The sequence below is a fragment of the Carya illinoinensis genome, chromosome 15 (genome assembly GCF_018687715.1).
Source record: "Carya illinoinensis cultivar Pawnee chromosome 15, C.illinoinensisPawnee_v1, whole genome shotgun sequence".
Lineage (NCBI taxonomy): Eukaryota > Viridiplantae > Streptophyta > Magnoliopsida > Fagales > Juglandaceae > Carya > Carya illinoinensis.
Window position 1 is genome coordinate 28,623,185 of NC_056766.1, and position 19,753 is coordinate 28,642,937.

At 37.0% G+C, this 19,753-nt stretch overlaps 1 protein-coding gene across 4 annotated transcripts; it reads left to right on the forward strand.

Moving 5' to 3' along the window:
- Nucleotides 1–6,757: 6,757 nt before the first annotated feature.
- Nucleotides 6,758–18,334, forward strand: LOC122297494 (E3 ubiquitin-protein ligase RGLG4-like). 4 transcript variants are annotated; one of them, XM_043107568.1, is made up of 13 exons: nt 6,765–7,125; nt 7,224–7,236; nt 7,270–7,478; nt 11,644–11,728; nt 12,149–12,289; nt 12,372–12,485; nt 12,657–12,754; nt 13,883–13,962; nt 16,191–16,296; nt 16,375–16,502; nt 16,773–16,905; nt 17,281–17,337; nt 17,426–17,636. In XM_043107568.1, exons 3-13 carry the CDS (start codon nt 7,365–7,367, stop codon nt 17,510–17,512), a joined length of 1,143 nt encoding a protein of 380 aa, XP_042963502.1. In that variant the 5' UTR covers nt 6,765–7,125; nt 7,224–7,236; nt 7,270–7,364; the 3' UTR covers nt 17,513–17,636. The 4 variants fall into 4 exon arrangements, with proteins under 4 accessions (XP_042963500.1, XP_042963499.1, XP_042963502.1 ...); XM_043107566.1 differs by adding an exon at nt 17,646–18,334 and having other exon boundaries at nt 6,758–7,478; nt 17,426–17,543; XM_043107567.1 differs by having other exon boundaries at nt 6,766–7,236.
- The last annotated feature ends 1,419 nt before the right edge of the window (nt 18,335–19,753 follow it).

The window sequence follows — 19,753 nt, forward strand, 5'->3', positions numbered from 1 at the left end:
GAGCAGGATGAAGGCATGGCAAGCTGCACGAAAGCAAGGTTGGCTGCTATGGAGCAACTCATTGGGAGGCCAATAACGAGGTGAAGGACCTTCTGGAGGAAAACCAAGCCCACAAGGATACCTTCTGCGACTCAGTACACCAGACGAGCCCAATATCAGTGAACACTATTCAAGAAAAGAGGAGGAGAGCGACAATGCCCAGGATGAAAGGAAATGCATGCAGCAGGACCTGCGTAACCTTCAGGGAAAGTATGAGGAGGTATTGAGGAAGATGGGCAGCTCGTCCTCAGTAGACCAACTACTGGTCAACACGGGCCTACCATATAGCACATAGGTGGTGGCAATCCCATTGCCACCAAAGTTTCAAGTCCTGCCCATAGAAGCGTATGATGGAACCTGAGACTAGGTGGAGCACTTCGAGACCTTCAAAGCCCACATAACGCTGCACAAGTTTTCCCGGGGAGGTAGCATGCAGAGCCTTCCTGCTGACCTTAAAGGGACTCGCGAGAATGTTGTTTGGATCCTTGGTGCCTAGATCCATTGAGAACTTCAACGAGCTGGCCCACCTGTTCCTCACTCACTTTATGTTTAGCCGAAGACGGAGATGCCCGAAAGCTTACATCCTTACCATCAAGCAGAAGGAAGATGAGAGCCTGAAGACCTGGCCAGGTTCAACAAGGAGCGAATGATCGTGGAAGACCAAGATGAGAAGATCATGCTGGCGGTGTTGCTCGTAGGGGTTTGGCCCCGATCGATGTTTATGGCTGAGAAGGCAAAAAAGACCCCTGCCACTCTCTAAGAGTTTATGGACCAGACCGATAACTTCATCAATGCAGAGGATACCCCTTATGCCCTGAATGAGCCCCAACAGCAGGAGGTGGAGGGAATGCACAAGAAGGAAAAGGTCTTGACCAAAGGCCCCACTCAGGAAAAGATGGAACGTAAACAATGGGAGTCAAGAAAGGAGGAACCCGTTGTAAGAGGCATGCAACATAGGTTCGACTGTTCGACGTTCACTGTGCATAGGTGGAGAAGCAGCACACCTCGGGGGAATGTCACTACTGCACCCACCATCGAACCACTTCTCACAACACCAGGGAGTGCCGATCACCTCCAATAGGCTACTGTCCATAGTGGTATCCACCCGCCTAGCAGAGAGAGCAGCTGTGGAGGGGATGCTTCTAGGAGAGGAGTCCTGAGCAGGAATACCAACAAAGGAGGCGGGAGAGCCTGAGAAGAGGAGACACACAGAGCCAACCGCCCTCACCCTCTCAGTAGGTGTACCAGATGGTTCCCCCTACAGGGGAATTTGCACCATCATAGGAGGCTTCATCAGTGGAGAGGCAACCTCGTCTGAGAGAAAGGCCCATGCCAGAGAGGCCCGATACTGAGAAGTTCACTCAGCCTCTTACCGACCCGCGAAGCTCCCCCTAGCCGAGCCTAGCCTGCCTCAATAATCTCTTTCAAGGAAGCTGACGAGGAAGGGGTATTCTATCCACACGACGATGCACTGGTGGTCACCATGCAGGTCTCCAACTTCACAACCGAAAGAATCCTCATCGACAACAGCAGCTTGGCAAACATCTTATTCTGAGATGCATTCACCCTCATGGGGATAGACATAGCTTGGCTCCAACCAATCCCAATGCCACTCAAAGGCTTTTCGGGAGAAACGGTCCAGCTGGCGGGGACAGTTGCCCTGTCAGTTTTGATAGGCGACCCACCCTACGTCACCTAAGAAATGGTCGAATTTCTGGTAGTAAAGGCTCATTTCTCTTACAACGCCATATCAGTCACCCGATACTCAACCAACTGTGAGCCATCACCTTCACCTACCACTTAAAAATCAAGTTTCCTACGGTTCAAGGAATAAGTGAGATCTGGGGAGAGCAGACCTCGACGTGGGAATGCTATATGTAGAAGTTAAAGTCCACCAGGGGGGAGGTGACACGCAGGCATGCGCTAATATTGAGGTAGTGACAAGCTCCCATCATGATGTAAGCTATCCCAACTAGGAGGGAGGAGGAGGGGCACATGCCAAGAAGAAAGGACAACCGGGGCCCTCCCCGTTTTCTCACATTTTTTTTCTACTTACTTTGTAAATATGAACTTGTGATAGATTAATGAAAATGCTGGATCTCTTTCAAGAAACTTGCAAAACCAGAAATGACTACGATTCTTAGTCAATGAACAAAGCTCCCCTGAGGGAACACCGAACCTCCCTTGAGGCCACGCACCTCACGCAGGAAAGCTCTCGTGAGGGAATGACAAACCTCCCCTGAGGCCACGCACCTCACATGGGAAAGCTCCCTCAAGGGAATGCTCCCTTGAGGAAATGAACCAAGACTCCCCTAAGGGAAGGGACCAACCTCCCCCGAGAAAATGCTCATCGCGTAGGAAAACTCTTGGGCACTGGAAAGTTCCTCCGAAGGAATGCTCCCATGAGAGGATGACGATCCTCCGCTGTGGGGAAACCTCCCTGGTGCGGGAATGCTCCTCTGAGGGAATGTCGAACCTCTCTCGAGGATCCACCTTGCGTAGGAAAGCTCTCCCGAGGGAATGAATGAAGGCTCACACGAGGATCCACCTAGCGTGAGAAAGCTCTCCCAATGGAATGAATGAAGGCTCCCCCGATGATCCACCTCTCTCAGGAAAGCTCCTCCGAGGGAATGCTCCCCTGAGGGAATGTCGAACCTCCCCTGAAGAACCCCCTCGCACGGGAAAGCTCCCCCGAGGGAATGAATGAAGGCTCCTCCAAGGATCCACCTCACGCGGGAGAGCTCCTTTGAGGGAATGAATGAAGACTCCTCTGAGGATCCACCTCATGCGGGAAAACTCCCCTGAATGAATGCTCCCCTGAGAGAATGTCGAACCTCCCTCGAGGAACCACCTCGGGAGGAAAAACTCCCCTAAGGGAATTAACGAAGACTCCCCCAAGGAACCACCTCGCAAAGTGCTGGTCGCATCTGCCAAGATGCACGGGTTCCTACAGCTGTGATCCATCGCAAAGATAGCAAGAGGAAGAGACTTAGAAGTGAAACTCGGGCCTGGAAACTCCCCAGCCCGTTGATGTTGAGAGAGCATTGCAGAAGAGGAAGGAGGGCCAATCGTCTCTACGGAAAAGGGACGAGTTGCACCAATCTTCCGGGGAGCCAAGGCCTTCGGAGATGTTTGCACCTCCCCCTTGGCTCTGGATAGATCCTTTCCCTTTGTCTTGGGGAGAGGATTCAGTGGCCCATTTCCTTGAAGAGTGTGGCAAAGGGTTATGCACCACACCCCTAGCAGAGGGAGTGACAAGACCCAATGGGGGAAGGAAGACAGACAGACTATCTTCCCCAATGAGGACCTCGAAGTGAACCAAGAGTGGGTGCATAGCTGCCCAATCCCGCACAATCGCGATGCAGCGCACCTCATCTGACGTGGCCACAAGGTGCATCGCCTTATCATTCAGCACAACTCCCAAGTTGCTTTTATCGGGAACTTGGCTAGGGAAATTTTTCCAGCTAGGAATTCCCATTCTCGACCACCCATGAAGAAGAATCTGTCAGTTCAGTCTGAGAATTTGCAATACCTCAATTTCAGCACAATCAACGTAGGTGCCATTCCCCTGAAGCTGCAGATCTCTCCTATTCTTCTTTGTATATGGTGAGTTAGAAGGAATTCACGATAAGTAAGATCAGCATTTTTTTGGTCAGACTTCAACAGAGCCTGCCCCATAGCACACAACAGCATATTAGGATTAGTCAAGCATTTGGATGAAGCTGAGCGGGTGCCAATCCTAAGCGGTACAGGACTTTATAGACAAGACGAGGAAAGGACAGTCTTAGCGCTGTAGAAAAACATGCCCGAAAAAAGGGCGACCCTTGTTGCTGAGCCATCTGCACTCATTGCCACTTCACACGGCCTAGGAACTTCCAGAGTTACTAAATCCGTAATGTGGTAGGTCAGTCGGCCGGGGTGGCCCCAAAGTGCCAGCGATGATCTAAAAACCCGGACTCTGACTAGCCGGCCCCGGAGCGGTACATAGAGCTAGTCAGGTTGGTAGATTTCTAGGAAGCCATCGGGGCTGAAAGCTAAGTAAAGCGAGGAAGGGTTGAGGTTGCAGGAAAAGGAGGCCAATGGGCACAGCGAAAATACAGAAGGTAGAAGAAAGGTAGCAACGTGGATAAAGGGTGAAGCGAATTTAAAGGCAAATCTAACAGTCGTAGATAGGCGGTACCGTTTGATAGCCTAACTTGTAGGGTATGTGAAGCGACATGAGCCATATCAACACCCTGATGGTATTATATGAGGAATCGGCATCGGACACGTGGAATGACCACTGACCATCCCATGCTGCCATTCAATGACAAGAAAAGTGGTTAGCTACAACAAGCAAGTAACTATGGAAATTCCCATCAGGCCAACCTGATGAGAATTAGAGGGGTAACTGTTAGAGGGTATTTTTGTCAAGGCCTAAAGCCCATAACACCGCCCCAGGCCCATTACTTTGTGGGGCCACATGAGTCGTAGGAATGCCAGCCCGAGCCCAGAAAGGCCCCCCATTTGTAGCCCGGGGTAGGTCCCAGACTCGTGCCAGTCGGGCAGGCTCTAGACCTATGTGAGTTGGGGGTAATCATCAACATTAAGATGAGACGTTGCAGAAGGATGCAGGAAACCATGATCAGGAAAAAGGGGAAGAGATGACATCAGGCAACTTTGCTAGAGACACACGCCACATTAAATGACTGACACCACGAAACTATGTCGCATTAAATGCAGCATGGTGGAGGAGACTCTAGGGAGAGGCATCCATCTACCCCAGAACACAGGGCATGACCCACCTGACCTAAAAGATCAAGCATAAAAGTCATCTAGAACTGCAAGGTAAAGGGGGGACAAACTCAAGTCTGTTGTGAACTATACTCTATTGTTGTCTTCTTCTTAAAAGCACTTTGATCTCTATTTCTACTAACTTTGGCATCGGAGGTTCCCGGGCCACCGCAGAGCCACCCCTCTCTTGCCTCAGGATTTGACTTGAGAGAAGACCGGGGCCGACTGAGTGACCTGGCTCAAGGGCGTACGAAACACGATGTTAGCATATATATATATATATATATATATATATATATATATATATATATATATATATATATATTTGTGGTTTTAAAATTCGGAACACAACCAATTCCAATGAGACAAAAGTTAAATTTATAATAGTTTATAAAAATTTTGCATGCAAGTCAAATCCGGGAATTTACTATGGTTTTAAAAATAAAATAAATATATTAATAAATATGTGTTTTACATATATGTATATTTTTAAGATTTATATTAAAAATTATTATTAAGTTTCTCAATATGTATAATTTTAAGATTTGTATTGATGTTATTTTTAAATATAATTTCTTTATATATAATATATTAATTTATTTTCTATCCCGAAACGGTACACTGAAACATACTAGTATCGAAATATTCTGTTCTAGTGCCTCAATCGAAACGGTGACTGGAACAAATTTCAAAACTTTGGCTTGTCCCCCTCTCGCCAAGCACGAGGGTCAATGAGACGAACTCAACCTATGTGCTGCTTGACTTTTGCAAAAGATTTTGGGGCGAGCCCGGCTTCACATGCCACTCATCCTCCTCTCACAGAGCATGAGGGCATCCTTTATAATTATTGTAGTTTTTCTCCAAAAAAAAATGGTTATAAATAGTTGTTTTCTAAAAGCACTCCTAACGGGTAATATAAAACCTACGTTTCTGTATAATTTAAAGAACTTGAGTCTAAAAGTGGCATCCAACGGACGATCTATTCTATCTGTATTCCCCAATTGTCTATAATGTTATCGCTACATCTAGCGGTAAATATTCACAATTATAAATTTTTTTAATTATTTCTCTCTCATCTGTGTACTTTTTCCTCCACTGTCACGTAAAGATTAAATCAGTTATCTCTCATTTGTGAATAAAAATGATTAAAAAAGTATAATATTTAAATGATATGAAGAAAAAATAGATAAGCTAATATATAGAATATTGTAAAAGTTTGTATGTAAAATAAGAAAAGTAAATTTTAATGATATATTTTAAAGAATAGATGAAGAATCTATTGAGAGATTTAGGGATAGTTTGGTTACATAAAACTAAACCATCTCACTTCATCTCATCTCATATAATTATTACAATTTTTATAAATTTATACATAAAATATAATAAAAAATATAATAAGAGAAAACCTTCCGGTTGGGCTGTCCAAATTCAAATAACAGTCCTCCAATAACAGCCTTCCACGTAAGTCCTTTGATTTACATGTCCTGCACCTGTCTATACTAGATCAATTTCTTACAAAACTCCCCAATCTTCTGTGCCCAGTTTCTACTCCTTCTCTTCAAGCGGCTGCTCCATCTCTGACCGCAGTTAAATCGCCAATATCCTTCGTCGTCGTCTCCCGCATCCTTCGAAGCACCAAGACTGGTCGAGATAGGTGTCATTTCGAACCATCTCGCACTTGCTGGATTTGTGGCTCTAGTCGTATGGATTTTTGATGATCTAGATGTGATAGAGCTACTCAAAATATTTTACATTTTTTCCATGAGGCTTACATATCCTTAATTATTTGTTTATGCACTTAATTTTCATCTCAAATTTAAAATTTTTATTTTATTATTATAATTTTTTTAAATTTTTATATAAAATATAATAAATAATTTAATTTTTTTAAATTTTAAAATCATAATTATCTCAAAATTCAGAATTCTCGTCTCAAAATTTCCGCCCAGCAAACCATAAGTTAAAAAGTTAGGTAACAAACGTGGTCTCGATGCTACGTTTATAAAGGACGAGCACTGGTTTGGTTTGTAAAGGGCGAGCACATTGGTTTGTTAGACAAAGCAAAAGCGAGAACATTCGTCCTCTCTTCCAACGCATACAAGTCTCTTTACACTTCACAATCTTCTTCGCTTGGCAAGTAAGCAAAACAACACGTACGCAACAAAAGCCGTCTGTAAAGAATTTCTTCTCCTTTTCTTCTTTTCCCAACTCGTAGTTGCCAAGGTCCAAGGGCACCAATTCCTTTCTTTGCCATCTGAATCCGCACTGTTATGCGTGTCTTTGTTTAGAAATTTAAGTCGTGTAATTCCAAAGGTACTCTTTTTCTGTGTTTTTAAGACTACATCTCTGTCTGTGAATTGGGTTGCCGAGTTGAAGAAGATGAAATGGGTAACTTCTTGTCATTTATCAAGCCTAAGCGTGGAGTTTCCAGAAAAATTAGCAGCCGCGACAGTGGAGTTTCCAGAGAAATTAGCAGCCGCGACAGTGGAGTTTCCAGAGAAATTAGCAGCCGCGACACGGCCAACGCCACAGCCAGTTTCCGAGCTCCATCAATGAGGAGAAATCAGGGCCAAAGTTCCAATGTCGTGGACAAGGTTGCTGTCAAAAAGCTTTCTGTCAAGCAGAAGTATGGATTCATCCCTGATAACTTCTCTTCCATTGATCAGGTTAGCTTCTCCTTTCTTTCTTTATTTTCAATTGTTTTCTTCTACTGTGGGAATTAGGGTTGTTTACATTGATTTTGGATGAGCACGATTCCATGACATGTTTACGGACGATTCTATAAATTAGGCAAGTGAAAGGACTGGAAAAAAAAAAAAAAAAGAAAAATCACAGGGGCCGATGACCTCTGAAGCCATACCTAAAAAGTCATAAGAAAAAAGGACATACCTGTCATATCCTCATCTTCGAAAGGTAATGATTTGCGGTCGTTGAGAGTGGTAAATCCCATTCAAAATTTTCTGTAGCCCACTTGATTTTTATTTAATATATCTCTGTTTCAAATTAAAGATGTCACTGTTTATTTTTTTAATATATTTATATAAAAAATAATATTAAATATAATTTTAAAGTAATGATAGTTACATGATATGTAATTATTACATATTTTTTTTTGAAAAAAAATGATGTTTATTATTAAAAAATTATTTTTTATAAAGATTTCATATTTACTCACTATTTTAAAAAAAAATATGTGGCGTTTGCACACTATAAATTGTAAATATCATTTATCATAATTTTAGCTTGTACAAGTTCTGCTTATTACTTTTTAAAATAATTGATATCTATTATTAAAAAAATAATTTTTCATATAAATCTCATATGCGAAATTTATATATTCTAAGATTATAAATGTTATTTTAAAAAAATAATTAGATTTTGAATATACATGTAATTTTCTATCATTTATGTATTATTTGAAGAAAAAATATTTATAAGTATTTAATTAAAAGAATTCCAAAATTCAGGTATTGCTCTCAAAGCTAAAAAATGGATGAGTTCAAAGCGGATGATATCATATTATTAAAATTATTCAAAAAATATTCATTGAATTAATAATATCATTTATTTATTTCTTGAATAAATATTATTTATTGAGGAATTATTACTATTATGAAATGGAGGGTATATTATAAAAATAGAGTTGAGTATTTTAAGGGAAGGTATAACTTGCACTTAAAGAAGAACCGGTTATTTGAATAATTTAGATTCTTTAGAATATTCTTTTGTACTTCTCAATCTTGATTAGGTGATATAATTCTAAGGAAGGAGACATAATTGTTGGTCTTATAACATTTAATATTATAGACTTAGGGTTAGTATTGTAAACTTCATAGCGTGTGGTCTTTAAAATATTTTATAATGTCCATAAAAAATAGAGAAATGCTATATCGTCTCAGCTATACGGTTTATTTTGCTCATTGGCGTAGCACCGCACATGGTTTGGTAAAAAATAAAAAATAAAAAATATAAACATAAAAAAGTACGATAGAATTTAAAGTTGATGGGTGCATTTCTTCTATTTTTTATTATTTAAAAAGTAAATAAAAAAATAGAGAAAATGACTCATCGGTACAGTTTTTGGTACAATCTTTTTGTTTAGCATTATTATATTAAAAAAATATTTAAAATAAAATGATATCTAAAAATAATAAAAGAATACTAAAATTTTAGATTATCTTTATCATTTTATGTTTATATTTTTAATAAATTATTATGATGTCCCAGAAGGAAAAAATTAAAGTAATTTTATGAGTTCTGTTATATATAATTATTTTTATATATTTTTTATATATTTTATTTATATGATTAGTTAAAAAAATTATTTTATATTAAAAAGTGACAATTAATTATATTAATAAAATTTTTAAAAAATACTTAAAAATGATTTTTGTATAATTTTTTATTTATTATATTTTACTTTAAAAAGGCTAATCTTTTAACTTTTTTCTTTTTGTAAAGAAGATATCTTTTCTATTTCTATCAATTTAATGGTCCACCCACTTGTATCTGTTTTCCTGGCTGATCACATGACTGGACGTGCAACCACTTCCTCACGAGGCGCCATCAATACACTAATAGATAAGGGAGCACCACCACCGAAGAAAAAAACTTAAATAGACTAATAGATAAGGGACCCCCACCACCGAGGAAAAAAACTTAAATAATATTAAAGAAAAATATTTTAGTAATAGGGATTTTAAAAAAATAAAATTATAAGTCGACATAATTTGATATAATACGTTAGATTAAAAAATTATTTTTATTATAAAATAGATCTAACTTATCATATGAAATTATATCATTTATTTTTGTAGGATTGCTTTGTAGTTGTAGTGCTCCTCAAGCCTAGTTTGAATAGAAAGTTGAAATGAAATAAGATGAAAGTTGAAAGTTGAATAAAATATTGTTAGAATATAATTTTTTAATATTATTTTTATTTTAGAATTTGAAAAAGTTAAATTTTTTATTATATTTTGTTTAGAAAATTGAAAAAATTGTAATGATTAAATAAAATAAGATGAGATAGTTTCACTAAACAAACCAAGCCTCAATGTTAAATATAAGTTTAGAATGTGCAAGTCTTGGTAAAAAAAAGTGAGTTGCTATTAAAAGTGAGTTTTTCATGCGAGGCTAAGGTTGTATTTGGGTAGAGGAGTGACCTGACTATATAATATTTTATCATTACTTTTTACTTATTTTTTATTACTTTTTACTATTATTCACTACTATTAAATATTTTTTCATTATTTTTTTACCACTTTTTGATTATTATTCATAGATCATCTACTATTACCTCACACCCAAACAGAGCCTAAGTCTCTGATTTTTTCAAAAAACTTAAAACTTTCATTTTCTAAAATTATGCAAATCATATTCTAATCAAATTTAAAAAATTATATTTAAAAAATTCATATTTGACACAACAACCCATAATAAGTAGCGTTTGTGCTAAAAAAATTACCGTTTATAATAATATCAAAGTGAGGAAGACGGTGAAACACGTGATTCCCCCCACTGTAAACCTTTTCTTGGCCAGTGTGATTTGTTTTTTTGTTGTGTCTTCTTTTGATGTTAACATAATCCATTTGTCCATTTGTAATCAAGTTTCCATGGTTGCAATTATTGTATGTTTGGATTATTATTATATTTTTAAAATTTACAATTCATATCTAGTTAGTCTTCTTTTTTCTTCTTGTCTTTTGCTAAAATATGTTAAACTTCAATTCAAATATTTTTAAATCTCTAAAAATTTTTCTCTTTAAAATACTTTTCATGTAGGGCTGGTTTGGTTACAAAAAATCAAACTATTTCATCTCATATAATTATTATAATTTTTTTAAGTTCTCACACAAAATATAATAAACAACTAATTTTTTTTTAAATCCTAAAATAAAACTAATATTAAAAAAATATATTATAACAATATTTTATTCAACTTTCAACAAAATATCTCATCTTATATTATCTAAACTGTGTAACCAAACGAGGCTGATCGTGAAAGTAAGAAAACACAAAATATAAAAAAAATTAATAAAACTCAAAGAAACGACAATAACAAAAATTATATTCAAATAATTTTTTATATTTATTTATTTGCTTTTCACCCGACTCAATACAAGAACATCTTTAAAAAATTTATCCAAACAATTTTTTCTGTGTAACTCCAAAAAAAAAGTTAATAAAAAATGACATGGTTGAGTTACACAACCAAATTAGTACTTCTTCCTTTTGAGTAATAAACAATAATATTTAGAGGCACAATATGTATTTCTCTTTTCAAAATTTTCTCTAAGGCTAACATGTCATTGAAATTCTGATGTATAAAAGGAACAATTTTTTTCCTTATATCCCTTCTCTTGTTATGGTTATTTTCATAATGTCCACCATGTGCTGGTTGTTCAAGTAGTGTTAGACTTCTCAAGATTGGGATCTCGAGAAAATATATATATTTTCCTATATTTTTCCTAGGGCTGATACGTGACTCCAAGGGAGGATTTTGGGCACCCTGCCTGTCCCTAGCCAGGCGGTCTTTGCTTGTATCCACCCTATGAGTGGACATGTATTTTACAGATCTTGTCTAATTCTAAATTTATTCAAACTCACATTGAAATATCACAAAATCGCATGAAAAGAATAAATCATAAATCCAACCATTCTAAAAGATAAAAAAATTTAGCTATAAATGACAAAAGTTTGTATATTACCATTTAGCAACTTTGTTCCAATATGGACTTTAAAGTGCAAAACATTGGCAACAATGCGAACGTTGCAGAATAACCCAGCAATTTCATTTCCTGCTTGAATAAGAATGGGTCTTTTCTTTAACAGGTTACAGAAGCACTGAGAAATGCAGGTCTAGAGTCATCCAATCTCATTCTTGGAATTGATTTCACCAAAAGCAATGAATGGACAGGTTTGTAGAAGTACAGGAAACGCTTTGTTTTGTTAACATGTGTTACAGTTGAAACATTAGTGTTCTAGTTGTTCATAAAGCAGAACTCAGATCCCATGGTTAATACACACACATATAGATGGATACTCTCCATCTCAATGGAGAGGGTCACCCCAATTGCAGTTTGGCAAGGGTCCAAAACTAAGGGATGTTTCATTCTATTTCCTTGTACATAATCTTAGGTAGTTTCTGCATAAATGCTTCATTATATTGAGGGTCGATACATCTTTGACAGGTCCTTGCTCACAGATATATGATCCCCTGTTATGATGCAATGATCACATATTCAAGGATCTAACCTGGCATGTAGTGTTTATTGGTTAACCAATAATATAGACCTTGTATATCTTTGAGACTAATGCATCAATCTTGTTACTGAAGGCCAAGTCTCATTCAATAACCGAAGCCTGCATGCCATTGGAGATACACCAAATCCATATGAGAAGGCCATAGCTGTGATTGGAAAGACTTTGGCCCCTTTTGATGAAGACAACTTAATTCCTTGTTTTGGTTTTGGTGATGGTATGTCTAGTCCTCTAAAGTCGAACATATGGACAATATTCTTGCATTTTCTAATATGATCCCTGGATTATTTTCTGTATAGCCACCACACATGATGAAGAAGTGTTTAGTTTTCACAGTGATAATTCACCTTGCCATGGTTTTGAAGAAGTTTTGTCCTGCTATAAGAAAGTTGTTCCGGCCTTGCGGCTCTCAGGTTGGTTTCCTCTTCCATCATTGTAATGGTGATACTTCATTAATTGGAATATGATGGCACCAAGCCGTGGATTACGTTCTACTTTCTGCTTTGACATCAGCTGACCTTGTCTATAATATTTTGCTTGTCTCAAGTGACATGGCTTCATAGATGTGTGTAATTTTGTTTAAGGGCCAACTTCTTATGCTCCGGTAGTTGAGGCTGCAATCGACATTGTGGAGAAAACTGGTGGCCAGTACCATGTGTTGGTTATCATTGCTGATGGCCAGGTTGAAATCAATTCCTCTCAATCTCTCTCTTTTTCTCTTGCAGACCCACGAACAAAGTGTGACAAAGGGATAAGCTCAATACCTAGGCCATTTAGAGGTCCCAAAGACACACTAATAAACACTGGCAAAAATACTAGATTTACAATTTAGAGGCCTGAAAAATAAAATCCCCTTAAAAATATCATCAAAACGTTGGCTAGAAATTAAATCTTCTAAAACTGGTTTTCTAGTTAATGGTGGCAAAATAATTAATTACCTTTAAAGATAAAAATCAATCTTATTTATTTCGTACCTTTTGCTCAATGAGAAAATGGGCCAGATTTTACAAGATCAAACCTATGGGACTTAAGGAATGATGGAAGGTAATAAAAGAAAAAAAGAAAAGAGAGGGAAAAATAATAAAAAAAATAAGTAAATAAAAATGAAGTAGAAGAGCCTAGATTCCAAATGAATGAAAACGTGACTGAATTGGTCCCAATATGAGAATAACTACCATGTGATTGCAATTCAAAAACTACATAACCAAATGAAGATTAACTTCTTATGCTCCAGTTACTTATTCCATACAAAGTAGATTTAAATAACTTACAATATATGTAATTATTCTTTTATATGATATAAATATCTTTAGATGATGATGGTTTCAAAATTCTTGTTCAAGTCTCGAAAATTTTATTAGAGTTTGCACATATGGTCTAAATTTGGTTCTTGGAGTTAAAACCATTAAAAGAAATACCGGGACCAGAAATTAATGTTCAAATTGAAACATAAGTATAGAAATAAAAATAGATTCTTTTCTAAATATATGCATTAAAAGCATTATTAAAGTGGCAGTTGTTTTGCACCAAGAATTTTGTTATAATTAAAATTGAAATTGCTAATATTTAATTTACAAACGACTATGTAACGAAAAGGATTAAATTGATTAGTCATATTATCAATCAAAAAGGATATACTTACAAATGCTGAATGCAAAAGAGTATTTATATTTTTTATTAAAAAATATTTCAATTAAATGATCTCATTTATACTTTTCTTCATTGGCATCAATTTATATTGATCACCCAGCTGCAACATGGTTGCATGCACACTTTCTATCTCAATGAGAGTGATTTCTTTATTGTGAAGGTTACAAGGAGCGTCAATACGGGTGATAATGAATTAAGTCCACAAGAAGCCAAAACAATCCAATCAATTGTCAATGCAAGGTAGAGTCTTGCAGATAGACGAATTTATATTTTCTGGTTTTAGGTTTTAATTGAATTTTTTTCTTCTTTTCATTTTACTATTTAAGTAAGGCTTGGTCAGGCATTTTTTTCTTTTTTTTTTTATATATCCTATCTGCAATTTATTCTTTAAAACGCTAGAATAGGGATTCTTCAGTCAATAAAAGAAAATGCTGGAGAGCAAAGGTATCAGTAAGTTGTAAAATATTATTGGGAGATGGGATTCAAATTAATAGCTTTATATTGACTCTCTAATGTGATATGGTGAATGGCACTTATGGATTAGAATGAGGTAGAAGGTCCAGTTATGTGTAATGGTGTGGTTCATGTGGATGAGCAGTCAGGATTAACATATGATATTACAAGCTGAGAGCCATTGTGAGTTTTTTTGGAATGGTGTTAATTTCATAAAAGTAGAAGTCGTTTAGGCTGCTCTTGCAATCCCAAGCTTGGTGGGCTACGCATGAGTGCTGCCTGGAACTATGCTTCTGCCATAATACACGTTTGGACACAGGTTACATACAAGAAGCCTATTTGGGCTATGGGATCACCTAAGTTGCTAGGTTAGGAGTTTTTGGCCACGCCCCATTTGGATTGAGAAACACTCTCAACCTATCTCATTTCATCTCTTATTATAATTACAATTTTTCTAAATTCCCACGTAAAATATAATAAACAATTCAACTTCTTCAAATTCTAAAACAATAATAATATTAAAAAAATATTTTATTCAATTTTCAACTTTCATCTAAAACCATCTCATCTCATCTCACTATTCAAACCGCTTAATGTTCTTTTCCTAATGGTCATAGCTTTTGAAGAAGTTTCTTCAAGTAAGACCGAAGATGTAAAGGAGGATAAAGTTGCTGCCTTTATCTATTTACTATAATATATAATTTTGAAAGTATTAAAATTTAGGAAGTTTCACTCATGTTCAACTATGTCCTCTTCTCCCTTATGATGTTGGATAACCATGTACCTTCCCTAGCATTATTGATTTGCTAGTGGCAGTGAAGAGTAGATTAAGTACACGGGATGAGCTTACTAGTAATTAATAAACTATTCTGGTTTTTTGTAGTTATAATGGACACACTATGGCACTTATCAAAAAAAATAATGGACACACTATGGAGTGTGAACCATTTTTGCTAAGGAAAATGATAGGTACACTCACAAAGTGTACCTATCATTTGTACCGATAGTGTTTTTTTATTCTTTATTTATTTTTAGTATTTGTATTTGTTTATAATTTAGTATTGTCTTTTTTATTTTTTTTGTATTAAAAAACAAACACAAAAAATGCATTGAAAAAAAAAAGGAAAAAAAAAAGAAAAAGAAAAACAAAAAACAGAATACACCAAAAGGGTACCGAATGTCAGTGGGAATAGCACTCCCCTTTTGCTAATGCATAAAAGGTTACTTCTAAAAAATATAATATGTGGAGGGATGGAAACAGAGGTATATGAGATACCATAATGTGCACACTGAACTAATCAATATAAGAAGGTGCACACCACTAGTGGAACTGTTCGAATTTCTAAGAAATATACCGATAAATTAAAAAAAAAAATGCTAAGAAATATCTGTTGTGGGGTCTCAACTTTCCTGGTCCAAAAATCAAGCGTTCTGCTACTTTGAAGAATCTATGATGACTAAGGCATATGGGCAGCGGTTTGTTGTTTGTCATCTCAGTTTGGGTTGTGATGGGCAAGGTATGATCTAGAGTTAGTGTGCAATGTTGGTTGTGTTGTGGGCGGTAACTGTGCTTCCTTTGGTGCTATTAAATCTGTTTTACTCACAAAAATAGCAAAGGAAATAATTTTACCTTGTACAGGCCCATAGTTTCTGCCTAAGACTAAGAATTGTGGACTATGCTAATTATTAAATTTTGAAGTACTTTTTACAATGCGTTTAACCTAACATGCTTCTTTTTGTATTAGAGGAGGAAAACAATTGTACAGTGACAAAGGGGATTTGAATAGGTTAATGGGCTTTCCCAAGTCCGAACATTAAAATCCAAAAATTGTAATGTATGGCCTTTGTCTCCTTTAATGCACAAGCTTAACTGTGAAATAAGTGGATCTGGTGAGACACTGACAGTTAAATTAGTATAAATGATCAGATGCTAAAGAAACAGTTGTGGCAGTTGTGCCGTTTAGAAGCAATGTTGTTAAAACTAAACAGTTTGCCTTTTTGATATTAACATCCAGTTCGTATCCTCTGTCAATTGTTCTTGTCGGAGTTGGTGATGGACCTTGGGAAGACATGAGGAAGTTTGATGACAAGATCCCCGCACGTGAATTTGATAACTTTCAGGTATCACAATAGTAGCATACAATTATCTATGATTTGATGCAATGTTTTTATTTTTTAAATAATTTATTTTCTGTGTAGTTTGTCAACTTCACTGAAATAATGTCAAAGAATGGGACACCTTCCTCAAAAGAAACAGCTTTTGCTCTAGCCGCCCTAATGGAGATCCCCTTGCAGTACAAAGCAGCAACTGAGCTTCACTTAATTGGGTAGGGTTGCTTATCCTTCTCATATTATAGTTTTCAGGTGGTGGCTATAAGCCCGATATAAACTTCCCTGAACTGAGAGCTTTTCTGTGCAAAATTGAGGTATTCTATGAGCCAATGATTTAAAAGAGGATATAGACTCAGAACTATACGAGTTCTCTTTGTTGTTCCAGTCATGCCAAATTCAATTGTGGGTGAAAGGCAAATGTCATATTATTGAACTTGAACTACATTGTGAATGGTTTCTGATCAACATTTACTCTTGGATAAAAGGCGTGTGACAGGAAGTGCAAAGAAAATAGTTCCACGCCCTCCTCCAGCTCCTTACACTCATCGTCCACTGCCGACTCAACAGCCAAGCATACTTCCATCATCAACACCGATGGGAGATGAACGCAGCCAATCGGTATGGTTATAGTGTAGCGTATTTTGCCATGTTTGTGAGAGTGTCACCTGTCTATATATTATTGACCTGAAAACTGGCCAAGCAGTGGCCTGGCAACATTGCTAAGTAAATACATAGGGAGTCCAAAATTATAAATAAGACTCAAAAAGCAGTCTACCTATCTAGCTGTGCAGTCTGAACCCGCCTACCGTTCAAACATTGGGAGTCACCTAGCTCAGTGTAAGTTCTGCCACCCATGGTATGATGGTCTAACCTACCTGGTGAAGGGACTCTTAGGGACATGTTAACTCTTCCAATCTAGTCTTTAGGTCTATTCCTTGATGAGTTTTATCAGTTCAGATCTCTGATTTATTTTTCTATGCAATTTGAATATAGGCTTGCCCAATTTGCCTAACTAAGCCAAAGGACTTGGCATTTGGCTGTGGACACATGGTGAGCTGCAGTGATAGCTATATTTGCTCTTGTTTTCCTTCATTTGTTGGTATTTAAATCATTATGTATAACAATTATTTCATTGCAGACCTGCAGAGACTGTGGACCGAAAGTTACCAATTGTCCAATATGCCGCCAGCCAATCAGAAGTCGCATCAGGCTGTTCACTGGGTGACTGTATTGAGGAAAAAAATTGGATCCCATATGTAAATTGTTGTTTCTGTAAATGTTTGCTTTTGTCTATATTTGTGAAATTATGTATGATTTCTCACCACTAATTAATTAATCTATTGTAAATATGTCTGCAGTCAGCAACAACAATGGGCTTTACTCGTATGTAGGACTGTTCATTTTAACCGGTCAGCCGACCCGACCCGAAATTTCCGAAATAATTGACCCGATTTAACCGACCCGTATTGAGAAAGAACGGAAACGGAAGACTTCCGCTTTGTTCCAGATTTTTTTTGGTTCGGATCGGTTAATAACCGATTACCGAATAATAAATCACCTACTTCCCCTAAAGTGAAGTTAATAAATTTTTTTTTCCCCATCGGAGTCTCTGACCTCTCCCACCATCCCTTGCAGCTCGCAGACACTTTTCTCTAACCTCACCCTCGCCGTCGGCCCGTCACAACTTGCTTAAGTTTCTCTATCTCACAGGCTCCAGCTTGCAGCTCGTTTTCTCTCGCATCTCCCTCGCAGACCGCAGCTCGCTTGCTCGAAGGATTTGTTTGTCTCGGTTTCACCTCTTTCTATATATCTGATCTAAAGCAAGAAGGGAGAGAGAGAGAGAGAGAGAGAGAGAGAGAGAGAGAGAGAGAGAGAGAGAGAGAGAGAGTGAGAGCTTCTGTTAATAAGTTGTTGTTCTTCAAAGGCAAGTTTTGATCTGTTATTTCCATTTGTTTCTCAATTGTCGATTGTTTTGATGGAAAAACTGTTATAATTTTTTGGATAATTTTGGTACTGTAATATACAGTCGATGAGTATTGACAATTTATCTCAGAGGCCTTCTTCTGTGAGTTTGGCTTAAGTGAGGAATTTTTGGCACAGCTGCTGACACCAACCCCTCCAATCATGAATATTTTCTTCGGATCCTGCAAGTTTGGTTGAAGTTCTTGCTTTTCCAATTTTGTGCTTTTTTCTTTGGTTGGTCTAATTTTACAAGCAATTCTAATTATGTAATTCTTTACCTTTTTTGGCTTCTACTATTCTAATTATGATCGGAATAAGCGATCCCAATCGGATTCCGTTTTATTTCGACAAATCGGGTTACTGAATATCGGAAGCAGAAGCTCAATTTGGAAGTGGCATCTCTGGGTAGGGTCGGAAATGCAAAATCCGGGTCGGCTCGGGTCGGAAGAACACCCCTACTTGTATGGCTTACCAAATTCTTTTCCGAACCACTTATCCCAGCTATTAAGTGGCGGTTAGTTTACCAGGATTACCAAATTCTTTCCTCTAGTTTCGGGTTTTGATTTCATAGTTAAGCAATCTAATATTCTTGCATGCATCACATTTGTGTATGTTGTGAGAATCAGAAGATGAGAGATGGAAATAGGAAATTTCCTCTTGTTGTGAACTCTGGGTTTAAGGTGTATAATTGTCTAAATGACACCAACAACCACTACCCTTTGTCTATCTTTGGCAGCCACCGCCAGCTTGCAACCACCCAAAGGCTGCCATGACGCCATCCAACATTTACCAGTCTTTGTTGTTGTTGGTTTGTACTAAAAAAAACAAAAGATAAGTTCAATAATCTTCTTTATTTAATGAATTAAAAGCTCAAATGAAGGAGAGAAGAAAACCTCATATTAGCTGAGAGTAAAACATCAGCTCTTGACTTCACTTATTCTCTAATTTTTTGCCCTAATAAGTTTTAGTCTATTAGCATAGTCGGTATTACGACTCACTATGGTACCAGAAGTGCGATTTTATTTCTTTGAGCTAGTTAGAAGTGTCAAAATACAATATGGTTTTTGCCATTAAGCTCAATTAATCATGCAGGACTTTATACGCAATAATTTAATTTTCAGTTTTCATACGAAAAGCTTGTTTAAAAACGCATTTTATTTTTTTTGAGGCACTTCGGGGTTAAATTTTGATAAACAAATTACACAGTTAGGATTTTATAGTGCAAAGTTTATTGTTCACTTTTCTGGAGTGAATAGTAACCTCGATAGTAGCACCAAGTATAATGTTTTTAAAACTACAATGTGAAATGTCCAAATTAGATTAGAGAAGCTTTATTTGGATGCTTGACAAGATTTTAGTCATACTTGGTAAATATTATTGAACACTTGGTATCAAGAGGAACTATAAGATGGATTGTGAAGGAATCAAGGTGTGAGATCATACTACCTAAGCAAAACCCTATTTCCATCCAGCTAACCAAATTGTGCCAAAAATTAAATAAGCT

Excerpts from the sequence above, each read along its gene's own strand:
- LOC122297494 (XM_043107566.1), top strand. The coding sequence starts at position 7,197 with ATGGGTAACTTCTTGTCATTTATCAAGCCTAAGCGTGGAGTTTCCAGA. Across the intron at positions 12,486-12,656 it reads TCCGGCCTTGCGGCTCTCAG|GGCCAACTTCTTATGCTCCG; the intron begins GTTGGTTTCCTC and ends ATTTTGTTTAAG. Across the intron at positions 17,338-17,425 it reads CATTTGGCTGTGGACACATG|ACCTGCAGAGACTGTGGACC; the intron begins GTGAGCTGCAGT and ends ATTTCATTGCAG.